General features: G+C 54.8%; 1 protein-coding gene across 3 annotated transcripts in view; it reads right to left on the bottom strand.

Moving 5' to 3' along the window:
* ITGAL (integrin subunit alpha L) overlaps nt 1-17,572 on the bottom strand; it is a 32,561-nt gene extending 14,989 nt beyond the window's left edge. For all 3 annotated transcript variants that reach the window (XR_014794852.1, XM_084881838.1, XM_084881839.1), the window contains exons 1-15: nt 17,208-17,572; nt 16,074-16,176; nt 15,448-15,542; nt 15,271-15,338; nt 13,207-13,324; nt 12,960-13,090; nt 11,671-11,816; nt 8,013-8,145; nt 7,701-7,851; nt 5,539-5,612; nt 5,310-5,442; nt 2,879-3,030; nt 2,488-2,625; nt 1,864-2,061; nt 1,583-1,713 (exon numbers count right to left, since the gene is read on the bottom strand). Coding sequence is in view for 2 of the 3 variants with exons in the window: in XM_084881838.1 (XP_084737964.1) it covers nt 1,583-1,713; nt 1,864-2,061; nt 2,488-2,625; nt 2,879-3,030; nt 5,310-5,442; nt 5,539-5,612; nt 7,701-7,851; nt 8,013-8,145; nt 11,671-11,816; nt 12,960-13,090; nt 13,207-13,324; nt 15,271-15,338; nt 15,448-15,542; nt 16,074-16,176; nt 17,208-17,259 (1,823 nt within the window). In the remaining variant the exon portion in view is untranslated. The remainder of the gene's footprint in view (nt 1-1,582; nt 1,714-1,863; nt 2,062-2,487; nt 2,626-2,878; nt 3,031-5,309; nt 5,443-5,538; nt 5,613-7,700; nt 7,852-8,012; nt 8,146-11,670; nt 11,817-12,959; nt 13,091-13,206; nt 13,325-15,270; nt 15,339-15,447; nt 15,543-16,073; nt 16,177-17,207) is intronic.
* Nucleotides 17,573-19,577: the final 2,005 nt, after the last annotated feature.

Genomic DNA, 19,577 nt, shown 5'->3' with positions numbered 1-19,577 from the left:
ACGGCGCCCGGGGGCCCTCTCGAGGGCAGACCGCACGCCAGCCTCTCCTTCCAACGGCGATGCTAACTCGTCAGGCGCCTGGCTCAGGCTGCACTCTGCTGGCCCATTTTCCACGCAGAGGAGTGAGCTTTTACTTTTACTTTTTATTTATTTATTTAAAATATATTTTATTGAATTTTTATAGAGAGGAATAGAGAGTTAGAAACATCGATGAGAGAGAATCATTGATCAGCTGCCTCTTGCACACCCCCCACTGGAGATGTGCCCGCAACCAAGGTACATGTCCTTGACCGGAATCGAACCTGGAACCTTTCAGTCCACAGGCCGATGCTCTATCCACTGAGCCAATCCGGTTTCGGCAATTTTTATTTTTAAAATATATTTTATTGAGTTTTTACAGAGAGGAAGGGAGAGGGATAGTGAGTTAGAAACATCGATGAGAGAGAAACACCGATCAGCTGCCTCCTGCACACCCCCCACTGGGGATCTGTCCACAACCCAGGTACATGGCCTTGACCAGAATCAAACCCGGGACCCTTCAGTCCGCAGGCTGATGCTCTATCCATTGAGCCAAACCGGCCAGGGCAAGAGTGAGCTTTTAAAGAGAGAAATCAGCCCTGGCCGGTTTATCTCAGTGGATAGAGCATTGGCCTGTGGACTGAAGGGTTCTGGGTTCGATCCCAGTCAAGAGCGCATCCCAGGTTGTAGGCTTGATCCCCAGTAGGGCGCATTCAGGAAGCAGCCGATCAATGATTCTCGCACATCTTTGATGTTTCTATTTCTCTCTCTCTCTCCCTCTCTGAAATCAGTAAAAATATATGTATTTTTAAAATGAAGAGAGAAATCATATTGAGCTACTCCTATGCTTATAACCCTTCACTGATGCTACTTTTCTCCCAAAAAATTCAAACGTCTTACTAGCCACGCCACTCTGCCCTCCTCCGTCTCCTCTCCTGCACACGCCCGTTGGCTGAGCATGTCCCAGCCACACCGGACATGTGCCGGCCTCACAGCCTGGGCACCGCCTGGCTTCCCACCCCAGACCCCTGCAGGCCTGGCTCCTCCTCATCCTTCAAGTCCACGCTCAGACCTCATGTCTGGCCCCTCCGCCTATCACAGGCCTCCCTGCCAGGTTCTCCCTCAGCGCCCGTCCTTTCCCTCGGCACTTCCAATCGCCATCTCACTGCTGTTTAATCTCTACTCTCTGTACCCACGTCAGCATCTAAGACAGAGGAGGCGCTTAGTAAATAGCTATTCGCTATCTGACGTCACAAGACATCTCCCATAACTCTGAGAGGTGGGCAAGGCGGGGGGCTTGGTTATCATTTCACAGAGAGGGAACGGAGTCCCGAGAAGCTGCCTTCTCAGGCTGTGGCTTCTCCGGGCTTTCCTGTCAGACAGGCCTGTTCAAATCCTCGTCTGCTGCGGATCACAGCCGCTTTCCCGGGAGGCATGCCGCCTGCTCGGAGAGAACCAGCTCCGGGTCGGAGACCACGTGAGCTCGCGCCCGGAAGCAGCTTGCGCACGCCCGTCGGAGGGACGAGAGCTCCATGGACGTTCGGTGGCACTGGGATCCTCTCACCTCAGCACGATCACCTGCCCCTCGGCGCCCACAGCCACGTCTGCCAGGCCGTCCCCTCCAAGGTCCTTCACCCCGTGGATGGAGCGTCCGAACCACCGAATTCCGGGGAGCACCTGGGCCCCTTCTATGCGCTGAGACGGAGAGAGACATTCACGCTGAGCCAGGAGGAGGACTGGCCGCAGCGGGGAGGAAGGGGGCACGTGGGGTCAAGGGGGTGGGGTGGGGTCTGGGTTAGAGGCTGCGGCCGTGGGAACGAGTTCCCAGGCAGGCGGGCTCCTCACCTGGCTTGGCCGGGGGCTCAGCCCGCCAGGCTGCCCGTTGAAGAGGTACACAGCCCCCCGCTCCTCCAGAGGGGCGCCCACTGCCACGTCCACCAGCCCGTCGCCGTTGATGTCCGCCAGCGCCGCGATGGCTGCTCCGAAGCGCCCCAGGGCGTAGCCGGGGTCCCCCTGCAGCTCCGAGGCCGCTTCGAACCCCCGCTGGGAGGAGAGCGGGACAGGCCCGCCGTCACTCAGCAAGCCCAGCAGGGAGGCTTCCACTGCGATGGACACTGAGGAGTGCCGGCCCTGGTCCCTGCAGAACGGCAGCGATGCCCCGACTGACCGGGTTCGAGTCCCGGCTCCCCCCTCGCCGGCTCTGGAAGGTCCCGGCCTTGCTGAGCTGCAGACTTCGCATTCGGAAGACACAGCTCATGGCACCTCGCGAGGTGATTGTGGCGTCAAAGAAGGGCTCACAGAGACGGGGAGGCGCTGGGCCTGCCCCCCAGGCTGCCACCCCTGAGCATCGGCTGCCACCTGCCGTCTGCTGTCCTGAGGGCTGACTCACACACAATCCCACAGAGAAAGACTCAAAACAACCGCCTGGGAACCTGCTTATCCCGCCCTCAGCCCCAGGCCGGCCCCCACCTGCTTCCTCTCGTAGACGAACACGCGGCCACCCCTCTGCGCCCCGTAGAACAGGGGGGCTCCGACCAGCAGCAGCTCTGCCTCCCCGTCCCGGTCCACGTCAATGCCACACAGCTCGCCGCCGAAATAAGAGCCGACCTGCAGGAGAGGGATGTGAGGAGCCTGAGAGCAGGAGACGCCGCCCCTGGGACAGTCCGTCCGATCCGCTCAGGCTGGTGAGCCGGGCAGGTGGGGTTCCTCAGGTCCGAGGAGGTGACGGCTGGCCTCGGGGGGCTTGCTGGGAGTGGTGTGAAAGCTGGCATAGGCCGGCCACCAGCAGGTGGGCAATGCCCAGAGGCCCAAGGAGGTCCGGCCACAGCAGCCCCGGCCCCGCCCTGTGGGCCATGCTCACCTGGGCCCCGTCTAGTCTCTGGATCTGGCTCCATTGACTTTTGTCCCCCGACTGTTGGAAGAGCAGCACCTGCCCCACGTGCTGGTATCGGGGGGCTCCAGCGGCCAGCAGGGCGGTGGGCCCTCGGGAGGGCAGCCAGGTCACTGTGTAGCCTAAGGGGGAGAGCGGACGTGGAGTCAGCGGTGCAAGGCCTGCTGGGAGTGGGGAGCACGGGGCGGGGGTGGGGAGGCCCTGGAGACCGTCAGTACAGAGATGCGCTGGACCGTCCAGGCGGCCGTGAGGACAGGAGCCGTGCTGGGCGCATGCAGCCCCTCCCCCGGCCGCACTGCGGGTCCCGGGCGGCGCCGGCCAAGCAGAGCAGCCACAGCGCAGACACGGCCCTTCCCGCGGCTGTTCCCCTGGGGCGAGGAGGCCACGTTTTAATACATCAGACATTCAAGTGGGATAGATGGGCAAGAGGGATGCAGAGTTTGCACAGATATTGAGGACATTTCCTGCTTAAAGACAAGCTTCCTGCTCCCTCTGTGCATCACGCCTCGCCGGCCAGGTGCGGGCCTCCGCCAGCTCTGAGGAAATGTCTGAGGTGTGCAGGAGGCACCGGGAGTCACGGGAACGCTCCCATTCAGAGCGCAGCGCCCTGACCCAGTTTTCTCCTCTGCTCAGAGCAGCGGAGTGAGCGGAGAGCAGGTGTCTGGGCCCCTAGGGCACACGAGAAGAGGGTGAAGAGGCTCAGCCACTCGTGTCTGCTGCCGAAGCACAAGGTAAGAGCTTGCCCTTTGAAATCAGAGTGACACAGTTTTAATCCTGCTGTTATTACCTCAAGCCACCGAGCTTCAGTTTTCTCATCTTAAAAATAGGGGATTGCCCTGGCTGGGTGGCTCAGTGGTTGGAGCTTCGTTCCATGCTTCAACCAAAAAGGATGAGGGTTCCATCCCCAGTCAGAGGGCGCATATGGGAGGCAATCGACAGATGTTTCTCTCTCACATCAATGCTTCTCTCTCTCCCATCTCTCTCTTTAAAAATCAATAAAAACATATCCTCGGATTAAGATTTTTTTAAAAAGCAGGGATAGTATCAACCGTTCAGGGTGGTTTTTGAGAAGTAAATAAGGCCATTGCTATAAAATGCTTAGCACTAGGCAGGTGACATCAGAACTAAGATCTGAAGGATAGCAGCCTAACAGGCACTCAAGATTATATTTATTCAAAACGTACTCATATATGTGTACGTGTGTGTGTGTGTGTGTGTGTGTGTGTGTACCCGCACACGCAGTGGGGTGGAGATCAATGTCTGGCGTTATTTCTCCCTCCTTTCTGAGCAGCACTGCCGCCGTTTTCCGGATGTTAAAGGACAGAAATCCCGGGAGGCAGAGGGTGGTACCGGCCGGCCTCCGGGTGTGTGACCCGGTGAGTACCTGACCTCTCCAGGCTCTTCGGCCGTAAACCAGAGGCAATAAAACACCTCCTCACAGGCTGTCGGGAAGGTGAAATGAGACCAAACACGTCGTTACACAGCACACACTCAGAGCAGCGCCTGCTCAGTAAGAACATCAGAGAAAGAAGAGACAAACCGCCGAGGGCAGCTCCCTTAAAGAGTGGATGCCGGACGAAGACTTTAATCAGATCTTCCTGTTTGCCCCTGGGGCAGGCTGACACCACAGACGTGATGGGAAGAGCTCTAAGGCGAGGCCCCTGCAGTCGGAGATGCCACCGCCCGAGAGGGGCAGGCGGGCGGCAGGGGCACCCGGGCATGTGAGTGACCCCTCGCTGCCTCGGGCCTGACCTCGGAGGAGCTCTGGGGACCGCACCGGAGCTCCCGGACACTCAGCGGAGGAAGCGGGCGGGGCTGGTCCTCCCATACCACGTGGGGTGAGCACTGTCCCGGGCTTCGTGTACGGGCAGGACTGTGACCACAGGGGCCACCGCCGTGGAGAGAGCTCGGCTCTCGCTCCCAGTGCAGGAGCGGCCGGCCGTCCTCAGGGAGGAGGCCCGGCGGGAGGAGCGGAGGCGGGGGAGTGACAGGCGGAGGCGCAGGGCCGGTGTGGGGTGGCAGGCGGGTGGCAGGGCTCTCTGGGCCGGGGGCGGCCCCGGCGTGCGTGGGTCGGGGAGACCGGCGGTGGAGGAAGTTAGGGGCAGAAGCAGCTGCCGCCTCTGGGGCCGGGGCTGGCATAGAGGGTGTTGTCTATCCTTAGGGGTGAGCCGGCGGGGAGGGGCAGTCTCTCTGGGTGAGAAAGCTTCGCGATCCAAGGCCTCACAAACACGGGAAATAGAAGCATGACTAACACCCAGCGGGGGCTCTCGGGGGGAAGCTAAGAACACCATCACCACCTTGAACTCAGCGTGTTCACGCCGCTGGCTTCACCGCTTCTCTCACTTTCCTGAAGGTCAGTCTGAGCGGCGCTCTGGCCCCTGAACCAAGGCCCGGCACTCACCCAGGTACCCCGCTCTCGCCTCCAGGATCGAGGGGTCGTTCCCAACAAAGGTGTCGCCCTGCAGGTCTGCCTCCAGGTCCAGGAAGCCCCCAGCCCAGTCATTGGCGCCGACTGCCCCCACCACACCGTGGTCCTGGCCGGGGAGGAGCGGAGCAGGGTCAGATCAGGGCGGCTGCTGCCACGACCTCCCTCCCGGGGCCCGTGGCCCGAGGCTCCGGCCTCCACTCACCCCGCGGAGGGCAGCGCTGATCCCGCTGGAGGACAGCTCCAGGTTGAAGGACGTCAGGTCCAGTTTGTTTGTGCCTGAGGGGTGGTGACCAGGAGCAGTGAGCGCGGTGAGACTCAGGGCGGGGCGGGGAGAGAAGGCAGCATCGCCAGGCGGAGAGAGCATGGACTTGGCAATGAGACACAGTGGGAAGGGGCTTCCACGCCCTGAGCCCAGAGGGGTGTCCGGCTACTGCCCTCAGCCTGTCTAAGACTCAGCATTCGGCTTCTGTGCTTACTGGGACTTCCCCACCTCAACAGATGACACCCGCCTCCTCGGGAATCATGCCAAAAACACAGGAGTCAACCTTGACTCTGCCCTGTCCCGCTGTTCCATCGCCAATATGTCACTAACTCACATTGGGTCACCAGCAAACTACACCTGACTACTGGCCAGAAGAAGTGACATCTAAACTGAGACCTGCCCGGCCAGCGCGGCTCGGTGGTTGAGCGTTGACCTATGAACCAGGAGGTCATGGTTCAATTGGCGGTGAGGGCACATGTTGGGTTGCGGGCTTGATCCCCAGTGTGGGGCGTGCAGGAGGCAGCCAATCAATGATTCTCTCATCATTGGTGTTTCTATCTCTCTCTCTTCCTTTCTCTCTGAAATAAATTTTAAAAATATTTTTTAAAAATAAGTAAACTAAAACCTGAAAGATGAGTAAGTGCAGGTCAGAAGAGAGGAAAAGGGCTACAGATAATAAGAGCTACAATTGAATGCTGAGCAATCTGCTAAGCAGTTGTTAGGGGTTGAGTTGTTGTCCCTAAAAAAAGTATGTTGAGCCCTAGCTGGTTTGGCTCAGTGGATAGAGCATCAGCCTGTGGGCTAAAGGGTCCCGGGTTTGATTCCAGTCAAGGGCACATGCCTGGGTTTCGGGCTCAATCCCCAGTTGGGGGTGTGCAGGAGGCAGCCGATCAATGATTCTCTCTCATCATTGATGTTTCTCTCTCTCTCTCTCTCTCCCTTTCCCTTCCTCTCTGAAATCAATATAAAAATATATTTTTTTAAAGGAATGTTGAAGTCCTAATCTTAGTCCTTCAGAATGTGACCTTACTTGGAAATATGGTCTTTAAGAGGTAATTAAGTTAGGATTAGGTCATGAGGGTGGGCCCCAATCTAATATGGCTGACATCCCTGTAAAATGGGAAAGTCAGACCCAGAGACAGACATGCCCAGAGGGAAGGTAACGTGGAGACACAGGGGAGAAGACAGCCGTGTCAGAAAGAGCCTGGCCCTGCGGACCCCGCGGCCTCTCCCTCCTGGCCTCTGGCCCTGTGAGACAGCACATGTCTGCCGCTGTGCCCCCGGCTGTGTGGCACTTGGTCAGAGCACACCCAGGCAACTAGCACAGCAGTCAAGCCTGTGAGACCGTGTCATCATCCCCACTTAGCAGAGAACAGGAGCCTCAGAGAGGGAGAGTGACCTGGCTGAGGTCACACAGCACAGGCAGAGCGGATTCCCTGGCTCTACTGGAAACACCACATTGCTGCTCGAACTCTCACATTCCCCCTTCCTGGACACTGAACGAGGTCTTCCAGCAAGACTGTGGGGCTGGGCCGGATGTCACCAAAGTGCTGAACTGAACACCAGAGCTCTGCCCCCCCAAAGGGCCCTTCCCTGTGGGAACCATGCCCCTTCCAGCAGACTAGGCCTCCGGGGGAACCCTCCCACGGCCAGGTCTCCACCTGGTGATGCCAATCAAAGTCTTCTCTTTTCTGGACCGAGGAAGTGGGCCTATGGGCTACTTTCAATTGGCCACAGCCCGCTTACCCATCGTAAGCCATTTGAGGCCTAGGATAAGGGAAATGAAGAAGTGAGGGCAGGGGAAGGCGTTATGGTCGTCCCACAGGGCTCAGCTGACTCCTGTGAGACAGAGTTCAGCCCTGGGCCTCAGCCTGGGCCAAGCTAAACTCGAAGAGGAAGAGGGAGTTTCAGAGGGAATAGAAGCAGCTCCTCAGCCACTCTCTGCTAAATTCCCGCCCGAGGCCTTTCTTCAGGAAGCTCCCGGCACCGCGTCCGCCACTGAGCAAGTGCTCCTCACTGCTCTCCGGCGCCTCTCCCCTCACGTCCCAGGTGAGCTTCTGTACAGAATGTCCTCAACCATCTGTCCAGGGTCTGCCACTCACCCTCAATGTCATAGATCTTCTTCTGCAGATCAGTGAACAGATCTTGAAGCTTCTCAAATGTGTCCAGAATCTTTACAAACTCTTTCACGGGTTTTGAAGCAAATTTGTTTAGTGTCTCCTGACTTTTCTTGTTCTGAAATTGCTTTCCAATCTGTGAGGGAGAGAAGTACTGACATCCCCAGAATCGCAGGCCGATTTTCCACTATTTTCACAAGACCACGGCTCCAAGGAGAAGGGAAGTGGGGGTCAGAAATAGGAGAGGGAAGACGAGATGGAGGAAGAAGGCAGAGGCTTGGCACCTGGGGCCCATACCCCGATGATGTAGCGGGTGATGTCATCGGCCACGCTGATGTCGCCGATGTCACTGGCTTCCCCGTCAGTGATGATGATGAGCACTTTGCTGGCATCTGGCCGCGCCCCAAGCTCCGTCCGGAAGACCTCGGTCCTGTGTTCAAGAAGGGGGGATGTGAGAGACGCCCCCCAAATCATATGAATCTCATTAACTCACTGCCCCGCTGATTATGCTAAAGCTCTTCTCAGATATCCCCCCCCCCGCCGCAGTGATTCCCAGCCTGCCAAGCTCTCTCCCGAGCCTCCTGCCCCGTCCTTGCTGCCACCCTCTCCTCAGCCAGCACCTTCAGCTGGACCGGGCATCAGTGGGAAGGGGGAGGCTTGGTGAGGGGAGACTCTGGGCACCCAACCCTCCATTTCAACCCCATGGCAACTATCTTCCAATCAGATATGTTGGTGATTTAGGTGAGATTTCAGTGGGGCCGGGGGTTCCATGGCGGAAGAAAACGGGAAAGTCACGAGCCCGGAGCAAGCCCAGAGCATGCTCTGGCACTGAGACGGCACATGTCTGACATCCCCAGAATCGTGCAGCACCGTCCCCGCCGCCCGGCGCCCGGCGGCCTGTACTGGGCCGCAGCCAGTCTCCGGGGAAGTGAAGAAACTGATTTCTGTGTCATTCCCCAAGCACACGGGCAGGAGCTCCTCAAGGAAAGGGCCGTGTCAATGTGCTGCTGACCTGCGGCTGCTGACGGAGCAGCGGCTCCGTGCGTGTGGGATAACGGGACGGGAGGCCTGCATCTGGCCAGGCCGGCTCCAGGCCCGCCTTCTGCAGCCGCCTCCTGAGGCAAGACGGGCTGCCCACAGACTCTGCTGGGACAACAGCTGTATCTGAACCGTCTGACCCTTCTCCCCTCGCCCCTCAGCCAACCGGCGACGGACAATTAGTCCAAGAGCAGCCCGGCCACAGGCCCTGACGACGACATGACCTGCTTTAGGGGCAGAGCTGGCAGCCACATGGAGAGGCCGCAGTGAAGGACACACCGGGGAGGAGGCTGACAGTTACTTGGAAGCTGCCGAAGACGGAGGAGCGCTGGCGGGCAGGCCCCAAACACCACTGTCAGGACCTCTGCTCTACGTTGGATGTAACCTCCGTCCACACAGACATGGCCCAGCACAGGTCCTGCTCAGGCATCTGTGTCCCATCTAGATTTTCCAACGGCCTCTGCACTGGCTTCCCTGCTTCCATCTCTGCCCCCTGCACAGTCTGATATCAACCCTGCAGCCAGAGGGAGCCTTTTCCAAACGATCACTCCTCTGCTCCAAACCTCCCGGACACCTGTCACTCAGAAAAGCCAAGTCCCCGCGAGGCCTCCGGCTCCTCCAGACACTGTGGTCCCTCTGTCCTCCCCGCCCCACTGCTCCCCCCCGACCCACTTCTCTGGTGACTGGCTTTTCTCAACGCCCCACGCACCTCATTGCCGGCCCTGCTGTCCCCTCCGCCCGGGGACCCCAGGTCCCCACAGGGCTCGCTTCCTCAACTCCAACAAGTCTTGGCTCCAATGTAGCCTCCCCTGATCTTCCTATTGAGTATTGCTTTGTGGTTTGTTTGTTTTTTATGTTGTTGTTGTTTTTTGTTTTTTTACTACTTTTTTATTGATTTTTTGCAGAGAGGAAGGGAGAGGGATAGAGAGCTAGAAATATCGATGAGAGAGAAACATTGACCAGCTGCCTCCTGCACACCTCCTACTGGGGATGTGCCCGCAATCAAGGTACATGCCCTTGACCGGAATCAAACCTGAGACCCTTCTGGCCGCAGACCAATGCTCTATCCACTGAGCCAAACCGGTTTCGGCGAGTATTGCTTTGTTTTTAACCAAACATGTCTTCCATTGTATGAACTCATTTATGTCGTCATCCTGCTTCTCACATTTCTCTCCTCTGCTCGGAAGTTAAGGTCCAAGAGGGCAGAGGTTTTTCTTCGTTCCATTCCCTGTAGGAGTCCCAGCCCCCAGAACACGGCAAATCACCACCTGCGGCCAAAGCCAGCCCTCAGCTCATTTCCATACGGTCCAGGAGGCAAAAATGGGTTCGCATATCTTTGTTTTCATAGGATTACAAAACAAACAAAGAATAATATGTAACAGATGCTGTATGTGGCCAGAAAAACCTAAAATATTTACTATTTGGTCCTTTACAGAAAACAAAACAAAAAACATACACACACACACACACACACACACACACAAAAACCCACACAGAAAACTTGCCATCTCTTAATCGGGAACACTGCCTGGCACACAGCCAGAATGCCAAGAAGTGTTTATGAAATCCACTCCCATGACTGCTCCTTTTTGCTCCCACAGTCGACACCTGTCAGGGTATCTTCCCATCCTGTGGTGACCCCTTTCTCTAAGAATTACCCCCAGAATCTGAGTCGGTGTCATATGACTCTGCACCATAAAGTAGGCCACGGCCATGGCTGGCCCTAACGCAGACTCAGCCAGTCCCGGGCTCGCCTGGAGGCTGGCGTTCAGGCTGAGGGACGGAAGCTGCCATGCCTTCAGGGGCTGTCGCCTGGCTGTGCGCCCACAAAGCTGCCTCCGAGAGAAAAGAACGGAGTGGATAATGGCAGGTCCAGCACGCCCCAGGAGAAAGGAGCCAAAAACACGCGTGCAGAGCCCTGGGAGGTATCACACGCATGTTTAACGCGTGCAAATTCAACTCTATGTCCCTGGCAACAAAGACATGCAGAGGCGAGAAGTGTACCAGCATAGGAGGCCCCTCCAGCGGCTTCACTCAGCTTGAGTGCGTGCCCAGGGGAACGCGGGACAGGAGACACAATTCTCACATTCCTCAAGTTGCTGTTCCAGGGCCAGACTAACGCATGTTTAAAACGTACCATGTGGCCCTTCGACACGATCCAGCTACTTCACTTAGGTCTCAATTTAAACACAGCAATCTGATCCAACTGGGGGGAAATTTTTTCTGTAGTAAATTTAGGAAATCGAGATTTACTCGTTTCCAGTATGGGACTTGAACATATTGAATTTTATGAACAGTTCGAGGATGATGGTATTTGAGATTTTTGTTCATGGCTGACTTCAAAGCTGATTCCCATCGGAGAGGGGACTCTGCTATGGCTGTAGGGCTTCACAATCGCTTTCTGAGGCCTGGCTCCAGTTCCTCGAGAGGCCTGGCCATCCCTGTCTCCGAGGCTCATGAGTATCCCTGCAGCCTCCCTTGGGATTTAGTCAGTATAAATCAATTTCTGGCCGAAACCGGTTTGGCTCAATGGATAGAGCGTCGGCTTGGGGACTGAAAGGTCCCGGGTTCGATTCCGGTCAAGGGCATTTACCTTGGTTGCGGGCATATCCCCAGTAGGGGGTGTGCAAGAGGCAACTGACCGATGACTCTCTCTCATCGATGTTTCTAACTCTCTATCCCTCTCCCTTCCTCTCTGTACAAAATCAATAAAATATATTTTTTTAAAAATAAATCAATCAATTTCTGCTACTTACAACCCAGAGCCGCCACTAAAACTGCTCCGCTTGATTCTTACAATAACCTGCCCTTGCTGAACCCATCTGTTGAGTTCTATACCCCAACTTAAAGAAGCTAGTGTGCACAGAGTGACTGATGGGGGGGGGGGGGGGCCTCTCTCCTGCAAAAGGGAACTCACGCGACATAGTTTATGGCGCCGAAGGTGTTGGTCAACTGTTTCATGTGAACTACTTTGTCCAGAAGGACGTCAGGGTTCTTCAGCTTCACATAATCCGAGAAATTGAATTCTGCTTTGTAGTTTGTGGAAAACTGAACAGCAGCAAACTATAGAAGAAGAAAGAAATGAAAGGTTATATAAGCCTTCTCACTTGTCTGCTCTAATCTTTTTCTTTTATGCTTTCATTGATCTCAGAGAGAGGAAGGGACAGGAAAAGAGAAATAGAAACATCAATGATGAGAGGGAATCAATTGGCCACCTCCTGCACATCCCCTACTGGGAATGGAGCCTGCAACCCAGGCATGTGCCCTGACCGGGAATCGAACCGTGACCTCCTTGTTCATGGTTTGACATTCAAAGACTGAGCCGCGCCGGCCGGGCAGGCTCCAATCTCTACTTCTTATCCAGGACTTAGACCACCCAACTCCACTGCCCTGACTCAACTCATTCTTTTGCAAATAAACAAACACAAAATAAAATAAAATCAATCCCTGACTCTTTATGTAGTGCTGTCTGTGGCGCTCCTGTTCTCTGGGCCTGCCTACCTCACCAACAGAACTGGTTCCCGCTAGCTCTGCTTCTGAGTAGCTCTGCTAAACAGGGTACAGTTAGCTGAGCCAAAGACAGCCACTCGGCTGAGGCGAGGCCAATGTGTTCTCTGAGCATTTGGAATGTGCAGTGGGAGGGGCTGGTTGAGAGAAAGAACCAACCTCCTGAGACTTTAACTTGTGAACTTAAGAACTTTGCACGGGCCCATGTGATCCAAAGAAGCTGAGGGAGCCATTCCACACACACACACACACACACACAGAAAGCGAAAAGGGAGGCAAAAGTAAAAAAGAAACAGAAATGAGAACTAGGGGAAATTCTAGAAGCTTTCTATTCCTTGTTCTTATCCCTTCCAGAGGTCCCATTATTCCTAGCCATGCCCTTAGGGTAGGGGTGTCGAACTCAATCAGAGAAGGGGTCAAAATCTAAAATCCAGCCTAAATCGCGGGCCGAATGGTTTACTGAACAGTCATAAACTGACAATGTCATAAACTGACAGCGGAGTGCAGTGATGACAGCGCGGTGCGGGCCACATTGCAAGGCCTGGCGGACTGGATTTGGCCCGCGGGCCTTGTGTTTGACACACGTGCCTTAGGGTCTGGAAACTCCTAACACTCCCTGGACATGCTAAGATTTCCTGGTATGCCTTACGCTGGCGTGGGGAGGCCCCTCTAAGCAGGAACCCTCACTCACACACTTACCTGGTAGGACGAGTTGCTGAGTTTCTTCATCACGTCCTTCATGAAGGCCAGGATCTTCTGAAATTCGTCTGCTGCCAGGCTGGCTGAGCCGTCAAACAGGAACACCAGGTCCACGTTGCCCTTGAGACATTCTGCAGAAGCCAGAAACGAAGAGACGGTCACGCGTCTCCGACATGGGCCGGCCCAGGCTGCTCCCGAGCACCGCCAGCCCCTCGCAGGCTGTCTGCCCGCGGCCCCCGTTCCTCACCCTGGTAGCCCGGGCGCCCGCGCAGCACCCGGCCCTGCAGGTCCTGGCGGAAGAGGTAACACTGGCCGCTTAGATAGATGTTCTGGTCACAGGTCCGAGACAGCCCAGGGTCACAGGCCTGAAGGAGGCACAGGTGAGAGGGGTTCAGCCGCCTCTTGCGGTGTCCTTTGATATCACCAGCCAAAACTAAGGTGACCAGACGTCCTGATTTTTAACAATTTGTCCCCCTTTAAAACGCCACGGGACAAATTGTTAAAAATCAGACTGTCCCGCCAAAAGCAGGACGTCTGGTCACCTTAGAAAACCCTTCAGAGTCAACACCCTGTTCCCAACTGGTGACCTGCCAAGGTAATTCACCTCCAGGTTTCTTACTCCAGTATCTCCATCCCCACTGCCACCGCCCTGTGCCAACCAACGCTCACTGCCCACTCTAGGTCCCGGAGGACAGAGTCTGAAGCTGTGTTTTGGCATTCTCATCGTTGACAGGTGGGCACTAGCCTACCTGTCCAGTCCCATCGCCTCCATTCCATCACACATTCTGTGTTCAAGCCAACATGACTCACTTTCCCCAGAACACACACAGCGTTCCTTTCATTTATCACTGCCCCTAGAGGCCCGGCGCACAAAATTCGTGCGAGGGGCCCAGCCCTCGCAGCCGCAGCCCCGGCTTCGTCCTGAAGGTCGTCCAGAAGAACATCCGGAAAGTTGTCGGGCTGTCCGGTCTAGTCAGCACCTTACGCTTTTATCATTATGGATTCCTGCCAGACCGCGATTTTTTGAAAGTCTGGGCTCATGTCATGGTCATCTTTAGATCTCACTCCGCTTCCCCCATCATCACCTTGGCATGTAACAGTAGCTAAGTAAACAAGTTCCGATTAAATACGGGATCAATATTTCAGTCCGTCTGCTATTTCTCTCGTAGCTGTTGGATGCTGCTGAAATGAACTGTAGAGAGCAATGGACTTGGAATCAATGGGAATCTGATTCAAATCCCGGCTTGGTCTCTTTGAAACCATGTGGCCTGGCCAAGCCTCTCCCTTCCTTCCTGTTTCCTCAGGTGTAAAAAGGTGAGGAGGGTTAAAAGAGAGAAAGAAGTGTTTTTCAAACTTCAGGCGTTCGTGTAACACTTTGCAATTTCTGCCATATGGTATGTCATTCATACCATCATTTCCTTAATATTTAAAGTAAATTTACTTAAAAAAAATACTTTAGCCGATACCAGTTTGGCTCAGTGGATAGAGCCTCGGCCTGCGGACTGAAAGGTCCCGGGTTCGGTTCCGGTCAAGGGCATGTACCTTGGTTGCAGGCACATCCCCAATAGGCAGCTGATCAATGTTTCTCTCTCATCAATGTTTCTAACTTTCTACCCCTTTCTCTTCCTCTCTGTAAAAAATCAATAAAATATATTTTTAAAAAAATACTTTAGCCTCATACTAACCAATGCAATCTAAGAAATCATGAATTTGAAATGCTTGCTGTAAATATTTCTACTAGTCCGTTAAATAAATAAATATGTAACTATTCAAATATTAAGTTTGTGTACCACCAAAAATCATCTTGTATATCAATTGTTATAGATACTTAATATTTGGGAAAAACTTAAGTTAAGTAAGGTCTTGAAAATAGCTGGCTCATAGTTTATTCTCAATAAACACTGACTCCAAATCGCTCTGATGCCTTTGATCTTCTATAGGATCTTTTTTTTTTTTTTTAAATCCTCACCCTAAAGGATAGAGTGACTTTATTGATTTCTGAGAGAGAGAGAGAGAGAGAGAGAGAGAGAGAGAGAGCGAAAGAGAGAGAGAGAGAGAAATGTTGTGAGAAACATTGACTGCCCCTCGTACATGCTCTGAGTGGGGATTGAAACTACAATGTGGAAATGCTTGCTGACTGGAAATCAAACCCAAGACTCTGGTGCACAGGACCACACTCCAACCAACTGAGCCACACCAGCCAGGGCCTTCTATATGACCTTTAATCCGTTTTATTTTCTTTCTTCTTTTCAATCAGTTTCCTAGCATTGAGCTTCACAGGCTCTGATATCACAGGACACAAAATTCTTACCAAAAGGTTTCCATTCGTGGGGTCTGTCGCCAGGGTCATCCCCAAGTACTGAGAGGTGTCGTTGGAACCTGTGGGCACCATAAGATCGGTCTGGAGGGGTTTAGGCGATCCAGGAGTGGAGGGGGCCAGCCTCCACTTCCCCAGGCACCTCCTCCCCGCTCCTCACCCGTCACTCACCGCTCACGCCCAGCGGCAGGCAGTGCCCGGTGTCCGGCTGGCACCGGTAGAGGCCTCCCGGGCTGCTCCCCTCGCCCGGAGCGCCCACGACCACCCTGACGAGAAAGCTGGCTGTGAGACGGGGTTCCCAGGCCTTACCTCCCACTCCTACCTGATAAGGGGTACCCTGTCCCCCGCCAGGTACCCCAAAGCAATGCAGCCTTCTCCTCAGGGCCCACCTATGTCCTCCTCACGGAATCCCAGAGAAGCCACCCACCAGGCCAGAGTTCTAGAAAGTAAGAGCTGTTTCCATCTACAGTCGAGAAAGACTAAGGACCTGAGTGGGCCAGCACGTCATAGGTTCATTCAACCGTCACCCACCCGGAGACCTGCGGCCTGGCCCCCTGTGCTGGGCTGGCGGGGCGTGTGTCCGGGGAGACCCGGGACCGGCAGCGCTGCCCGGGGGAGGGGGGGGGGACTGGGATGTGGCCCTCCCCGTGTCTCTGCTGTGGCCCTTTAGTCGTGCAGGGCCGATCCTACATCCCGGGCCCTGCTCCTGCTCCCGAGAAACCCCACACGGGCTCCTGGGCCCCGGCTGACAGGGTGCCTGGTCCCGGCTCCGCGGGCAGGGCCGGGCATCCGCTCACCCGTTTCCGACCTGCAGGACGTGGTACCCAAAGTGCCGGCCGGCGTCAGGGAAGGACAAGTTCTGCACCTGCCGCACGTCCAGGTTGTAGCCGGAGGCCAAGGCTGAGGGGACAAAGGGGGCCGTCAGCCATTCCGGCCGGGGACCCCCACTCACCCCACCCGCGCCCACGTGCCCCGGGGATGGGCAGACCCCCAAGGGCCGGCTGCCACGGACCAGGCCGAGCGGGGGCTGGAGGCCTCGGCAGGGAGACGGGGGCGGCTCCCTGCTGCCCGGAGTGCGGGCAGCCCCGGGCCTGGGAAGGACACAACTTCCCGTTGGCCTCTCGGCAAAGAAGGAAGGATGAGAAGGCAGAGGCCGTGGGAGAGGAGCCGCCGGAAGGGGCCCCTGAGGCGCTGGGGATGCCCCAGTTGGGTGCAGCTTCCACACACTCGTTTCTCCCGGCGCCAGAGAGCTCGGTGGTTTTCCTCAGCTTCCTCCCACACTCCGCTCAGGGTTTCAAGATCCCCACGAAGCTGCTTCCTCCCTGCTCCCTCCTCCTCCTCCTCCCTCCATCCCTTCTTCCCTCCTTCTTTTCCCTCCTCCCTCCTCCCTCTTTCCTCTTCCCTCCTCCCCTCTCCTCTTCCCTCCTCTTTTGCTCCCACACTCCCCCCCCGCCAGCCAGGGACCAGCCTCCTCCTCAGCCTCAGATCTCAGAGTCCCAGCCTCAGGGCCCGGGCTGCCAGTCCCAGGCTCACCTTCCAGGCCCAGGCTGACCGCACAGCATCCCAGGTGCCAGAGCCAGGCCCCTGGCCCCGCATTGTTCAGAGGAAGAGCCTGAGGCCCAGGAAGGGGCAGGACCTCTGAGAGGGCGCAGAGAGGAGTGCCCGGTGGACCAGACCCAGCACAGCTCTGTGCACATTACCACCTTGAGAGAGGAGGGCCCGCGCCTCATCTCTCACTGTGGCCGTCCCTGTCCGCCTTCCCGTCTCGTCTCCACACCTGGCCTGTGCTTTGGACTCTTTCTTCGCGCCCCCTCTCCTCTCCATTCCTGCCCCACATCACCTGCTCCCGAGCTCTGGTTCTGTAAAGCCCTGCGGTTCCCCGGCCGCAGCCACATGTCCCTCCCGCCCCTCCTCCCTGCCCGCTCGCTTACCCAGGAGAAGGGGCCCGGACAGCAGCAGCCTCGCCGCGCTGCAGGCGTTCATGTTTGAAGCCGGCGGGTCTCGGGGGACCCTGGGGACGGCTGGCAGCCTGGACGGGCGAGAGAAGGAAATGATAAAGCCCTGGTGTCTCTTAGTGGAACTTTCTCACAGAGGCACCAGCTGATACCACTGGGTGGTGGTGAAGGAGGGGGTGAAGGGTTGTGAAACCGCCAAGTGTCAGAGAGGAAGTGTAAGCAGGTTAGAGATTTCCTGTGCTGCTTGTGCTTTCACATCATCCAGGCGCAGACAGCACCCAGGGCGACGCATCTTCATGGTCCACCACACAGGCACCAGAGAGGCTGCAAAGCTCAGCAGAGGGCGGGCCAACAAGGTCCATAAACCGGTGCAGCCGCACCAGGGGGCCTTCTCTCGCCATTGAAAGATGCCATCAAACCCTGTGAAGTAAAAAAGAGCAAGTTACAGAGCAGTATATGTAGAAACTCATTTTTATTCTAAAAAGAAAAAAAAAAATCAAAAATAATGCCCACAGAATGAGAGAAAATATCTGCACATTATATATCTGATATGAGACTTCAATCAAGAATATATAAAGAACTTTTGCAAGTCAACAATGAAAAGACAAGCCATTATTTTAAGTGGGCAAAGGGTTGGGACAGACATTTGTCCAAAGATGATATACACGTGGCCACCAAGCACGTGGAAAGATGCTCAACATCGTTAGTCCTAGAAAAATTGAAATCAAAACCAAAAGAAGATGCCACTTCACACTCGTTAGGATGGCTAGAATAAGAAAGAAAGAAGTGCGGGTGAGAAGGTGGAGAAATGGGGACCCTGTACTTCACCAGTGGGGGTGTAAAATGGCGGAAAACAGCTCGGCAGTTTCTCAAAAGAGGGAAATGGCAAACAGAGAGTTGCCATATGACCTAGTGATTCCAAAAAGAATTGAAAACATACATGAATTTTCATAGCAGCATTATTCATTTTAGGTCCGTCAGATGATGCGTGGATAAACAGAATGTGGTTTGTAGCCTTACAATGGAATATTATTTGGCTGTAAAAAGGAATGAAGTGCTGGTGCATGCTATAACATGGATGGACTTTGTAAACATTATAATAAGTTAAAGAACTCAGGCACTAAAGGTCACTTGCCGCCGGGTTCTATTTAAGTGAAATGCCCAGCATTGGCAAATCTAGAGAGACAGGAAGTAGATTAGTGGCTGAGAGGATTCGGGGAGTAGGGAATGAGGAGTGGCTGTGGTGGGTAGAGGTTTTTTTTGGGGTGATGAAATGTTCTGGAATTAGATGGTGGTGATGGTTGCACAATTTTATGAATGTATTAAAAACCACTGGATTATACATTTTCAAAATGGCAATTTTATGATACGTAAATTACACCTCAAAAAATGAAGAATAGAAGTTGAAATTATGTGTGTAAGTGTGTGAGCATAAAGCAAATCCAAAAGGACACACAACTAAACTGTGCCATGCCGTGCCAGCAGAGCCAAGGGTTCGGTGAGCCTGAGGGGGGGCGGCGAAGGATGAAGAAAAGACAGACAAAGAGAATAAGCTGGGCTAGGTGGATTTTCTGTGTCTGGATGAGGCCACAGAGAAAGAGCCAGACAGCAAGCTGAGCCTTTATTTTATAGTCAGAGGTAAACAAGGTAGTGGTCACCATAGTTACCATGTTTTTGTGAGTTTCACTTGTTTTGGCAGCACTTGTGCACCTCCCTAGCCCATTAGCTACCCAGGAAGGATCTAGGGTGCGGCCATAAGGTCAAGCTTAAATCTGCGAAGAGGGCTGTGCCCTCTAAGCTGGGACTTGCCTGTGGCTCTGCCACAGGTCAATCTGAGGCTCAACTTTAGAGCCGCTCCCTACCCAAACCCCAAACAGAATAAGGTTTTTACTTTCTGTATTGCCTGAAAAACATCTTTTACAAGGAGGATGTATAATGGGAAGTTCTGAAAGAGTGAAGATATTAAAAACATAACGGAGTAGAAGCACTGTGTTTGTTTATGGGAAAGTGGGAAGGACACCGAGACTTCCCTGTGTGGGAGCAGGGCCTGCTCCCCTGCAAGGCCCCTGCCCATGCCCCGCCTGGGGCAGGCGTGTGCACCCAGCTTATTCACCAGCTCCTGCCCGGCAGCCACCAGGTGGCAAGCTGGCTCCTGGGAATTAGGTCATGTCAGATGGTCTTTTTCAAATTCAGTTAAAATCAGATAATTCAGACTGGCTTCTTTGATGTTCTGTATGGCAGTTCCAATTTACATCGAACCAAATTCTTTTGTTTTGTTCTGAAATTACAAAACTATGCATTTTAAAACTCAAAAGGGTAAAGACTCTTAACATCCACCTCCTGCTT

The sequence above is a fragment of the Pipistrellus hanaki genome (assembly GCF_964339955.1).
Source record: "Pipistrellus hanaki genome assembly, chromosome: 4".
Lineage (NCBI taxonomy): Eukaryota > Metazoa > Chordata > Mammalia > Chiroptera > Vespertilionidae > Pipistrellus > Pipistrellus hanaki.
Note: the sequence above shows the minus strand (reverse complement) of the source record. Positions and strands in the feature narration are given on the sequence as shown.